Source organism: Natator depressus, chromosome 3, assembly GCF_965152275.1.
Source record: "Natator depressus isolate rNatDep1 chromosome 3, rNatDep2.hap1, whole genome shotgun sequence".
Taxonomy (NCBI): Eukaryota; Metazoa; Chordata; order Testudines; family Cheloniidae; genus Natator; species Natator depressus.
This window is the reverse complement of record NC_134236.1, coordinates 1,980,996-1,993,193: the sequence shown is the minus strand read 5'-3', so window position 1 is coordinate 1,993,193 and position 12,198 is coordinate 1,980,996. Positions and strand designations below refer to the sequence as shown.

Below are 12,198 nucleotides of genomic sequence, written 5' to 3'. Positions count from 1 at the left end.
CCAAGCAACAAGAAGGAACTGTATCTCATTGCTGAGGGGTTTTGTTCCCTTCCCCACTTGTACTTGGAGCTGAAAACTCAGCTGATGGGAGGACTTCACGGACATGGCTCATCTTTGCGGCGGGTGGGGGGAGCAAACAACAAAGTGTTTTGTCCTCTTTAATGTTCCACAATAGTTTGTTTGGATGGGCCTCCCTTGTTGGCCAGGACGTGCAACACCTTCTGTTGGAGATCAGCACTTGACGCTAGTTAAGGTCTCCCTCCTGTCTGGTGATGTACGCAGTTGCAAAGGCTCACAATGCAAACCCTTAAATGGTGCCTTATAATATGGGATACAGATGACAGAAGTGAGACTAAGGCAGGTAGCAATTTACAAGCATTCCATGAAATGTAAACAATAAACAAAAAACAAACAATGCTAACACACAGCTGAGCCAGACTGGTCCCAGCTAGGGATCTGTCAGTGTTCAGTGGAGGCATGGGAACCTGGGCGTGACCTGCCACCTGGTATGCCAGCGTCACAGTTATAATATATGTCTTGAATGCTCACTTGGCTCTTCAGTGTCATCTGGGAACAGGAGACCATGCCTCAAGATTTCGAGGATGCCGCTATATGTATAGTTATAGTTTAGTTATATATCCTAGAAGGTCAGGGTTGGAAGAGACCTCAGGAGGTCATCTAGTCCAATCCCCTGCTCAAAGCAGGACCGATCCCAACTAAATCATCGCAAACAGGGCGTTGCCAAGGCGGGCCTTAAAAACCGTTAAGGATGGAGATTCTACCACCTCCCTAGGTAACCCATTCCAGCGCTTCACCACCCTCCTAGTGAAATAGTTTTTCCTAATATCCCACCTAGACCTCCCTCACTGCAACTTGAGACCATTGCTCCTTGTTCTGTCATCTGCCACTACTGAGAACAGCCGAGCTCCATCCTCTTTGGAACCCCCCTTCAGGTAGTTGAAGGCTGCTATCAAATTCCCCCTCACTCTTCTCTTCTGCAGACTCACTAAATAACCCCTGTTTCCTCAGCCTCTCCTCATAAGTCATGTACCCCAGTCCCCTAATCATTTTCGTTGCCCTCCACTGGACTCTCTCCAATTGTCCACATCCTTTCTGTGGTGGGGGGCCCAAAACTGGACGCAGTACTCCAGATGTGGCCTCACTAGTGTTGAATATAGGGTCATAATCACTTCCCTTGATCTGCTGGCAGTGCTCCTACTAATGCAGCCCAATGTGCCATTAGCTTTTTTGGCAACAAGGGCACACTGTTGACTCATATCCAGCTTCTTGTCCACTGTAATCTCCAGGTTCTTTTCTGCAGAACTGCTGCTTAGCCAGTCAGTTGACAGCCTGTAAGCAGTCCATGGGATTCTTCCGTCCTAAATACAGGACTCTGCACTTGTCCTTGTTGAACCTCATCAGATTTATTTTGGCTCAATCCTCCAATTTGTCTAGGTCCCTCTGGACCCTATCCCTACCCTCCAGCGTATCTTCCTCTCCCTGTAGCTTAGTGTCATCCGCGAACTTGCTGAGGGTGCAATTCATCCCATCATCCAGATCATTAATGAAAATGTTCAACAAAACCAGCCCCAGGACCGACCCTTGGGGCACTCTGCTTGATACCGGCTGCTAACTGGACATGGAGCCATTGATCACTACCCGTTGAGCCTGGTGATCTAGCCAGCTTTCTATCCATCTTATAGTCCATTCATCCAATCCATACTTCTTTAACTTGCTGGCAAAAATACTGTGGGAGAGTGTATGAAAAGCTTTGTTAAAGTCAAAGTATATCACGTCCACCGCTTTCCCCATATCCACAGAGCCAATTATCTCATCATAGAAGGCAATCAGGTTGGTCATATGCAAAGATGACGGAGCAGTCTGCCACAGCCATTGGTATCTTGCTTCTTTCCATTGCTGGGAAGATTTTGGCATGTCTTGCTCAATAGACTCTCCATCGTCACTGATAACATCGGTTGTGGCTTTCGTGTGGGATGTGGAACAGTGGATATGATTTTTGCTGCTCACCAAGTACAGGAAAAGTGCTGGGCACAAAACAGTGATCTCTGTATGGTGTTTCTAGACCTGACGAAGGCCTTCAGCACTGTTAATTCATGGGTCTTCACTGGATCTTGTATAAAGTTGTCTGCCTGCACAGATTCATCACCATGGTGCACTCGTGCTGTGTTGGCATGCTGGGTAGAGTGCTGGAAAATTGTGCTTTATCAGAGCCTTTCTTTGTCATGAGTGGCATTAAGCAGCTCTGTGTGCGTGACCAGGGTATTTACATGCAATTGTGCACAGTTGGCAGCATCTCCAATCTCCTGTGTCTCCGGGCTCACACTAAAGTGATGGACCTGCCCATCAGGCAGTTCCTCCTCACTGATGACTGAACGTACACAGTACGTACTGTCGAAGACATGCAGCATCCTATCTAGTGCTTTTCTAGATCAGCAAAGCGATTCGGACTCTCCGTGAGCCTCAAGAAAACCGAATCGCTTTACCAGCCTGCACCAGGAAAAATGGAGTCTGCCCCCGAAATCACAGCTGAGGGCACGCTGCTTAATGCGGTATAGCAATGTAGCTATCTTGGCAGCGCTTTACCTAATAATGCTGTGATCAGCGGTGAAATCCCGCAGTACGTTTTGAAAGCCAGGGCTGCTTAGGGTTGACTTTGTTGCCACCTGTGGAGTGCGAGAGGCCTTCCTTCACTCCGTGTAGCTCAGCTAAGGACTCTTCGCTATGGCTGTGAGACATGGATGCTCGATAGCAGAAACTTGAAGCAACTAGAGCGTTTTCACATGCGCGGTCTGCGTCTCATCTCTGACATCAGGTGGTCGCACAGGACACCCACCATCCGAGTCCTGGACTGGTGCTGCATGGCTAGCTTTGAGTCCTTAATCTTACAGGAGCAGCTTTGGGTGACAAGCAGTTCCCCAAAGCCGCGTTTTCTGGACAGATGAAAGTGGGAGCACGTACTCTGGGAGACCCATGGAAATGATATAAGGACACTCTCAAAGCTCAGCTGACAGCTGGCACAGCTTGGGAAGTGGCTGCTGTGAACACGTCAGGGTGGCGACAGGCCCCAAGCTGCAGTTAAAGCCACTGAGAACAGCCGAACAGAAAAAGCCAAAGAGGCATGTGAGCGAAGCAAGCAGCTGTGGCAAAACCGGTGCCTGTATCTGCCCAGCATGTGGACGCATCTGCAGATCCCTTGTTGGCTTCCGTTGCACTGAAGCAAACCAACTCCGACATCGACCCCGATGGGAGACTCCAGCAACGGGAGGTTCTCTGGCCTGCGTTCTGCAGGGCATCAGATTAGATGATCCGAATGGTCCCTTCTGGCCATACCATGTGAATCGGCGTGTGCCTGGCCACTCTTGCCCAGGGTACAGCTGGTGTGGGCATGGGAATGGCAGTTGGGCTATGTGCTCCTTGTTTCAGAACTTCATCAGGACAGCTAGTGGGGCCAGGAGAACCACCTTGGCGCAGGGGCGAGGCCCCTGCTCTGAGAGCAGGCCGCAGAGGTGGGAGACTCACAGAGGGTGCCCCCAGAGGAAGCAAGCACAAGGAGCAGCCGCAGGAGGAGCTGTTCCACGAGCGTGTGCTTCCCGGACTGCAGCAATAGTGGGCAAGCCCTTCACCCTGCAGCCACCCCTAGGGCTCGGGGTTACTGCCTGTCATGGAGTCCCCGGGCGATGCTCTGGAACTGCTCCCCATGAAGCCAGGCAGGACTTTGGGGAAGTCTCCTTTCTGTGAGCAGCCTGTCTGCAGGACACACAGCTCACACAGCTTCCACCTTCCTGGGTCTGACCTCGGAGCATTCAGCCTCCTCTGCCCCTCCGTGCGCTTCCCCCAGCGAGTCTGCTCAGGCGGGGCTCCTGGGGAAGCCAGAGGGTCCTGCCCCCCAACTCCGCAGTCAGACGTGCCTCTCAGCCAGCCAGTAAAACAGAGGTTTATTAGACGACAGGAACATGGTCTAACACAGAGCTTGTAGGTACAGAGAACAGGACCCCTCAGCTGGGTCCATTTTGGGGGCCAGTGAGCCAGACAACCACGTCTGCCCTTCACTCCATGTCTCCAGCCAGCCCCAAACTGAAACTCCCTCCAGCCCCTCCTCCTCTGGGCTTTGTTCCTTTCCCGGGCCAATCCTTTAGCTCTCACCTTGCAGGGGGGAGGGGCCCAGGCCATCAGTTGCCAGGAAATAGGGTGTCGGCCATTCTCTGTGTCCAGACCCCTGCACACACCTGCCCTCTAGGGCTCTGCAACGATCATACACCCTTATCCCACCCCCTAGATACTCAAGAACTGCATAGGGGAAAGTGAGGCACCCCCACACCATTCAGAGGAAACATTAAGAACAGTCCCACTTCGTCACACCGCCTCCAGAAGGAAAGGCCCCCAGCCAATCCCCCAAATTACATCCACTCCAGAGCCTGGGGGAGTGCAGCAGGGCACATGCGCAGTGTCCTTGTCCCCCCCGGGGGGAACCCTCCCAGCTGGAACACACAGGGCCTGTAGGCTGGGGTATGGAGGAACCGCTCTTGGCTTGCTTGTAGAGCGTGCGTGGGGCATCGGTTGCACTGTGAGGGGGAGGACTCCAGGGCTGGAGAGTGGGGGGCTGCAGGTCAGGGTTACAGATGAGCACAGCCCTGGCTGGTTGGTACCCCTGCTCTTGGAGCTCCGCAGTGGTTCTCTGCTTATCGGGCTCTGAGCTACCCAGGCAGCTGGTGGCAGCCCTGTAGTGTTCAGGTGGGACAGGAATGTGGCTCGGGCTTGTGCCTGAGCCGTCAGGAGACTGGGAGCTGTTGAGGCACAGCTGGATCTCGGGAGCTGCCAGCTCGCATCCCCTCCCCAACCCTGGCCTCTCCCTATTCAAGTGCCCGCCCCCCCACCTTTTCCTTCCACTTCTCCCCTTCTGCTGGCCTCTTCCTGCCTTGGCTGGGACTGCGATCTTAGAGGCTCAAGTGAAATGCATCCCTGCCACCGGGAGCTGGTTTGTTTTCCTCTCCTCGGGTGACCCTCAGGCACATGGCTGGCTGCAGTCTGAATGGCCTGTCACTGCCCATGGCACACAGCCACCAAGGAGGTGCTAGAGAACGACTTGGGGGCTGCCCTCTCATCCCACCCTGTGCTGCCCCTTGCTCGGGGCTACCTGATGGGGCCGATCCTGGCCTTGGCTGGGCTGTGGGAAATGGAGCCAGCCAGGCCTGCTGGGAGGGACCAGAAGGTCTGTATAGCAGCACACCCTAGCCCAGCACCTTGCCCCTGGCTGGCAGGCTCTGCAGAGAGGCTGACGGCTGAAGAGCCAGCCCAGTTCCGGGAAGCTGGCCCTGCCGCAGCCTGTACTGAATCCATTCCCGACAGCCCGTAGGCAGGGCGGCTTGCGCCCGGTGTGACTGGATTGGCAGCGGGGCCGGGGCCTCCCCCAGGGAACATGAGCCGCTGCTCTGGGAACGTGACGCAGGTTCCTCTCCTCGGGACATGTTCACATTCCTCCACCCATGCCAAGTGCGAGCGTCTCATCAGCTCGCTGGGACTGGGGCACGGGGCTGCCTGTGCCAGCGTCCAGGTCCTGGAGGGGAGGAGACGAAGCTGCACCCCTCAGCCATTGCAGGGGGCTGCGGAGGAGACGGAGCTTTGAGAGTGGGAGGATCCCCAGGGAAGGGGTCATTCCTGGCCCTCTCTCAGACCCGTTTCTCTGAGCAGCCCCCTGGGCTCTGTGCTGGGCTCCCACTGCTCAGCACCAGGAATCCCTACAGCTCTGCAGAGCTGGGCTGCAGGGCCCATTCGAGAGCACGTATCGGGCCAGTGCTTGGTGCAGAGAGGTGGGGTCAGGACTCCTTGGCCTGTCTGTCCTCTCCTCTCCCTCACTGCAGTGTCATTAGCTGTGCTGGCCGGAGGAGGGTCTCCACGTGTGCGGCGTTAGCCCCCCTCTCCCTGTGTGTAGACCCCCGGGCCCCCTCGCCGTGCTGGATGGGGGGTGTTAAACAGGCTGCGTAGGTGCGTTGTGCGCCCATATGCATGAGCACAGACACGCCTCCCCGTGGCTGGCCTCGATCCGTTCGTATTGTTTTCTAAATGGCGCCCAGGCCCCGGAGCAGGCTGTCCCCTGCTGGCACCAGGACAGCCTCCCGCTGTCTCCTCCCTAGCAGGGCCTGGGCCTCAGCAAGCCAAACCCCAGAGAGAGCTGACCCCTCCCTTTGAACCCATCCACCTCAAACCCTTGGGCTGGGAACTAGTCAGATTACACAAGCAAGGCAGGGCTGGTTCCAGTCGCACTGGCCCGTCAGCTCGGGTACTGCAGGCAGGGCCGTCTCTAGCCATTTGGGTGCCCTACAGAGCCCCCCAGGCCTCCCCACCCCTGGGGTCTGGGAGGCAGGAGCTATGGGGGGGCACTTTTGGGGGCCCCACAGGCCCAGAGTGGCCCGGGGGATTAGCGGGGGGCTGGGAGCAGCCCGCTCCGCTTCCCTCACCCTGACCCCAGCTGTATCGCTTGGGAGAGGGGGCTTGGGAGAAGGGATCCCCCACTCACCGGCAGCGGCGGGAAGCGGAGCAGCCCAGCTCCAACCCACTCTACTCCGCCAGCTCCCAGCCACGACACTCCGCTTCCCGCACCGGTGAGTGTGGGGGGGACCTTTCCCCAACCCCCCTTCCCCCCGAGCTACGTGGCTGGGGCTGTGTTGCTCCGCTTCCCGCCACTGATGAGTGTGGGGGGCATCCTTTCCCCAACCTCCCCTCACTCACCGGCAGTGGGAAGCGGAGTGTCGCGGCTGGGAGCTGGCGGAGTGGAGCGGGATGGGGCCAGGTTGCTCCACTTTCCACCGCTGCCGGTGAGTGCAGGGTTGCTGGGGGAAGAGGTGGAATGGGGGCGGGGGAGGAGCAGGGGGGAAAGGTAAGAGGTGGGGCGGAGGGAGTTGTCCAGGGCCCCACACCCCCTAGGGACGGCCCTGCCACTTGCAGTGGGTGCAGCCCACGGGGGGGCCGGTCGAGGGATAGGGCTGGTCGCCGGGGCTGGTGCTGCCGCTTATGCAGCACGCAGCTGCCTAGGGTGCCATGAAATTTGGACAATTTGGTGCCCCAGATTTCATGGTGCCCTACGCAGCTGCGTATGCTGCGTATGCCTGAGGACGGCCCTGACTGCGGGAAGGGGGGCTGGGGGCTCAGAAGGAGGCACGGTGCCCCCAATGCAGCACAAGGAGACATGGGGCTGGGCTGTCAACCTGGGCACTCTGAGCCGATATCCAAAGGGTGGAAATCTCGTCCTCCTGTGCCAGGACCCTTCCTGACCTAACACGCCAGGTCACGCCAGGTCTGCTGTATGCTGCTTTCCACCCCAGGGGTGCCCTGTCTGTAGCGCAGGCCGCGCTTTGGGATGACAGGCCGTGTAGAAATGTAAAATATGCTGGAGTTGAGGGAGCAGCTGTCTGGCCCCTGCTGTGACCTACTGCACTGACTGTGCACTCTCTCTTCGCCTAGCAGAGGGAAGAGGAGCTGGAGGAGAACCGGAGCAAGGACGAGAAGCAGGAACCAGGGACAGCCACGAGGAAAGCAGGGCGGCCTGGCAGGAAGCGCAAACACGTCCTGGTGAGTCTGAGAATGCGAGGCGGCTCAGAGTCCTGCCACGGGGCGCTGTCTGGGCTGACAGTGCTGGAGAGAGGGGCGGTGGACTGAGGGCGCTGAACCGGAGGAGAGAGCCTGGCTCGTGGGCACGGCTTGTGGGAGTGTGGCTCGTGTATGTCTTGGGCTTGTGGCATGTCATGTGGAGCTTTGCTCTCCATGCGCTACAGCAGCTCAAGGGCAGGGCTTCCTTGGATGCTGTGAAGAGTGAGAAAGGGAACCTTGGAGCCCATGCCCTACAGGAAGGAACGTGCCACTTGCATAGGATTCCGTCACCGTCTGGTTTGGAGGAAGGGAGTCAGGAGAGCCGTGCAGGAGCAGAGATGCTGCGGGAAGGAGCTGGCGGGGAGGCTAAGGTAGGAGTGCCCGACCTGGTTCGGCATTGCAGCTCACAGTTTCCGTGGAGAGGTGGCATCTCTGCAGACTACCTTTCCCAGCATTCAGTGGGGCTAGGCCGCTTGGGTGGGACTTAAGCCGCACCTCCACTGAGGGGATGAAAGTGCCCGTGCCCTGCTCTGTTCTGTGATGGTCAGGTGTGTCCTTTGGGCTCCTAGTGATCTGCCAAGGGGGTTCTCGCTCAGGGAAAGTCGGGGGGGCCGAGTAGATGGGTTGCTGTGTAAATGCACCAGAGCAGTGCCCCAGACAGCCTTCCCACGGGGTCCCTGCCCTACCTGGGGCTGTGCTAGCGCCAGGAGGCTTGCGGATCCCTCTGGGAAGGCACAGCGACGGGGGACGAGCCAGACGGAGACGCCAATAGCCAGCGGGCAAGAAGCTGCTGAAATGAAGGTGCGGGTTTCACCCCATCTCTCTGGCCTGCTCTGCGGAGATGCTGGAGACCTCTCCCAGCTGCCGCTGACACGCCCAGCAATACCTGGCCATAGCTCCTTTCCCCTCTGTAGCATGGGGGCGGGTCAGTCCCTCTACTGCTCTGTTACACAGGTGGAAACTGAGGCACAGAGCTGTTGTGACTTGCCCAAGGCCAAGAGGAGAGCCAGTGGCAGGCCAGAGACTAGCACCCGGACACCTCGGTTCCTGGTCGTCTAGCCCGGCCAGTGCAGGGTGCTCTCTTGCGCCCTCTGTAGGTGCTTCGCCTTTCCCTGCCTCCCCTAACAAAGAGAGGTGACCCCTCTGCCTCTGCTTTGGAGCGCACAGGCTGCCAGCCCACTGTGGGGTCCAAGCGGTACCCAGGACACTCCGGTGGTCTCCAGGGTTGGCTATAGCAGCTGCAGTAACAAGGCATGTTCGATTTCTCAGTTTACATAGCGGCTGTGGATTCCCTCCCCGAGAAACCTTCCTGTTATGCTGCTGGTGCCAGTGTCCCACGCTCTTCATTCCTGGTGCCTGCCCCAGAGCTCCCCGTTCCTGCCCCGCCCCCACTTCCATTTAAAAAGCCTCCCCAAGCCAGAGCCTCCATTTAGAAGGTTGCTGGAAGCAGAAACTTCTTCCCAGCAGCCACTTACTGGGGCCAGTGTGCGGCGGGGTCCCAGCAGTGCCCTCTGTTGGGGAGCTCATGCATGCTCATGCAGCGTGATGTACAGCTCGGCTTTTCGGGAGCCCGCCGGGCCAGTCGCCAACCCCACCCACCCAAATACCACGATCACCCTGGCTGGGGGCATGTTTTTAAGACGCTGTTCGAACCTTGTGCAGAGATGACAGATGCAAACACAAGGCACAAGACACTGTCCCCTCAGTGGCAAGTGCCCCCCTCTCCCCCCCGCTGTCCTGGAATGGGCCTGGGAGCCCGTCTGCCTTGCAAAGCTGGGCCTGTTGCAGCCTGTGCCACTCTCCAGCAGCTTTGTGCTGTGCCCTGCGGGTCACAGATTTGGGCTGTGTCACACCAGGGCAGGCAGGCGAGAACTCGCAGGTCGCTGCCTGCCACCGCTCCCCCCTTCCCAGAAACCAGGAAGCTGCTAGCTTGAGCAGCCCTTGTATCGCCTGGGCAGAGAAGCAGCTGGAGTGGGTCTAAGAGCTGCAATCCTCCACAGGGCCTGGGAGGCCAGGTGGCTCCAAAGGGCTGACCTGGGGAGGAGCTGGGCTGCAGCAGGGACACTTGCCCTGGCTGGCTTCTGTAGCTTTCACACCAGCCCATCTGCCCAGCATCTAATGCTGGCCAGCTCCTGGCCCTTTGGGAGCAGCTGCTGACACTTGGGTGATAATTACCCTGTGGGAGGCCACGCTGCTGGGAGGAGATGCCCCCTAAAAACCATCTGGTATGTGCCTGGAGCCAAATGCTGCTGCATGCTTCACCTCTCCAGCTGGGGAGGGGTTGGCATTTGCAGGTTGTGGGGGTGTTGTGAACTTCCTGCTCCTCCTGCCCATAGACCAGCTTGTGCAGCTGTCCCTCTGCCCCTTCCTGAGATCAAGTGCTCTGCCCTGTCCTTAGGGAACCCTGTGCAGGAGCTCAGACCTTCCCTTAGTCTGACAGGGGCTGGCCCCATCTCTGCTGAGGCAGGGCTTCAGACTCGGCCCTGGTAACCCAGTGTCTCTCTGCTTGGCACGTTGAGTATGTGAGCTGCTGCCCAAGGAGCAGGGAGCAGAAAGACGCCAGCGTCCTGCTCAGAGAGAGCATTCTCGGGGGGAATCTCAGGTGCAGCTTGGAATGGTGCTAGTTACTGTGTCCTGGGGATCTCTGGCCAGGTGCGAGAGCCGGTTGTGTATCTGGGGTGCCTGGGGGAGTCAGGTGTGGGGGTTTTCAGTGCCCTGAGGCCCCATAGAGGTCTCTGCCCCAAGGAACTCTGGGCACAGAGGCTGGGGCAGAGCAGAGTGAGGGTGAGATCGATTTTATACATGTGCACTTGCAATCTCTGTAGCTGCTGCCCTGATTAAAGCACAGCTTTCCCAAAGTGATCAGTAGCTGAGTTCCTTAGATCCCAAAGCCGGCGGCAGGGGAGAGGGGGTGGGCGGCATTGGAATGGTCTAGTCTGCCCTGCAGCATAGCACAGGTCAGAGACCTGCCCCCCAGTAATTCCTAGAGCCGATCTTTTCTTGATTGGGTCACTGTCAGTGATGGAGAATCCACCACCACCCTGGGGAAATGGCTCCAGTGGTTAATTACTCTCCCTGTTAAACATTATTGCCTTATTTGTTTAGATTCAACTCCCTGCTGTTGGATCACGTTAGATCTTTCTCTGCTAGATTGAAGAGCCTAATATTAAACTTCCTCAGGTGGGTTCTTAGACTGATCAGGTCACCGCTTAACCTGCTCTTGGCGAAACTAAACACATTGAGCTCTTGGAGTCTGTCACTACAAGGCAGGTTTTCTAACTCTTTAATCATTCCCGTGGCTCTTCGCTGACCCCTCTCCAGTTTATCAACATCCTTCTTGACCTGTGGCACCAGACGTGGACAAAGGATTCCAGCAGTGGTCATCCCAGTGCCAAATTGAGAGGTCAAATAACCTCTCGACTCCTACTCATTTATAGCTCCCACAATTGCATTTGCTCTTTTGGCCAACAGGCTGTTGGCATGAGAGGATGTAGCACAAGGTGGCATGGGCTGGGTGACACATCAGCGGCTGGGTCCAGATAGCATGAGCAGACATAAGGGCTATGGGCTAGGTGGCCTGAGGCTCTGGAGTTGAACTGGAAGAAGAAAGGTGGTGGTTCTCTTCCAAGCTCCATCCACACGGGGCGCCGCTCGCAACAGATTGTGCAGATGTTCCGCATCTGGTCATGCATGCTCTCTCGGTGGTGCAGGGGCCAGGAGCTTGACTCCTTTTTGACTGAAGAAAAAAATAAGTGAGGGTATCTTCCAAGCCCACCCACTCATGGTGCCAAAATGAACCATCATTAAGGCGGATGGGCAAATCTGGTTTGGTACGCTCCTTTCTCTCCGTATGTTTATCATCTGACGAGCAGTGGCCTAGTTAGCATTTAACTCAGCTGATGCTACTGTAACGCCAAGGGACGTGAATGGGGTGTTCACTCCTCTGCCGCCTACAGACTTGGCAGGTGTCACTGCCTCAATTATGCTCACATCACGTTTTCAAGGTGTCCTTGCAGCCGTAACAGCTAGAGACTTCCCTTTTGTTAATGAAAGCCAAGACTTTGGAGGACAAATAGCAACTTGGGAATGGTGCTCGCACACCATCCCACCACATACCATGCCCATCCAAGCTGGGAAGGGGCAGGCATGAATGGCACAGGCTGTGTAGTGCTGAGGGCTTGCTACTTCTGCATTGGGGACTGGAGGGTGCAAAGCAGTCCCTTGAGCACAGAGAGGTCAGGTGCCTGGCAGAGCGGAGAGGGCAAGAGGAACAGTAGCAGAGCTGCCTGGAGGGATCTGTACCGCATGGCGAGGTGCTAGCAAAGCCCCCCGGAGAGGCTGTTGACTACAGACTGATTGCCACAGAAGGGAGCAATGTCATGGAGCAGTGTCTGGCTGGCTAAGAGACAGAAACCAGTAGGGATAAAGGGTTAGCTCTCAGAGCGGGTAACACAAATCTCTGTCCTAGGACTAGGATTGTGAATGTAGGGCACATCTACACTTAAAGTGGTCCAGTGGGGCATCGTAGACACTTCCTACACACACGGGAGGGCTTCTCCCATCACCGTAGACAATCCATCTCCCCGAGAGGCT

General features: G+C 57.0%; 1 protein-coding gene across 5 annotated transcripts in view; it reads left to right on the top strand.

Annotated features, from left to right (window-relative positions):
- DNMT3A (DNA methyltransferase 3 alpha) overlaps positions 1–12,198 on the top strand; it is a 231,598-nt gene that overhangs the window by 17,258 nt on the left and 202,142 nt on the right. For all 5 annotated transcript variants that reach the window (XM_074947296.1, XM_074947295.1, XM_074947294.1 and 2 more), the window contains exon 2: positions 7,480–7,587. In XM_074947296.1, coding sequence (XP_074803397.1) covers positions 7,480–7,587 — 108 coding nt within the window. The remainder of the gene's footprint in view (positions 1–7,479; positions 7,588–12,198) is intronic.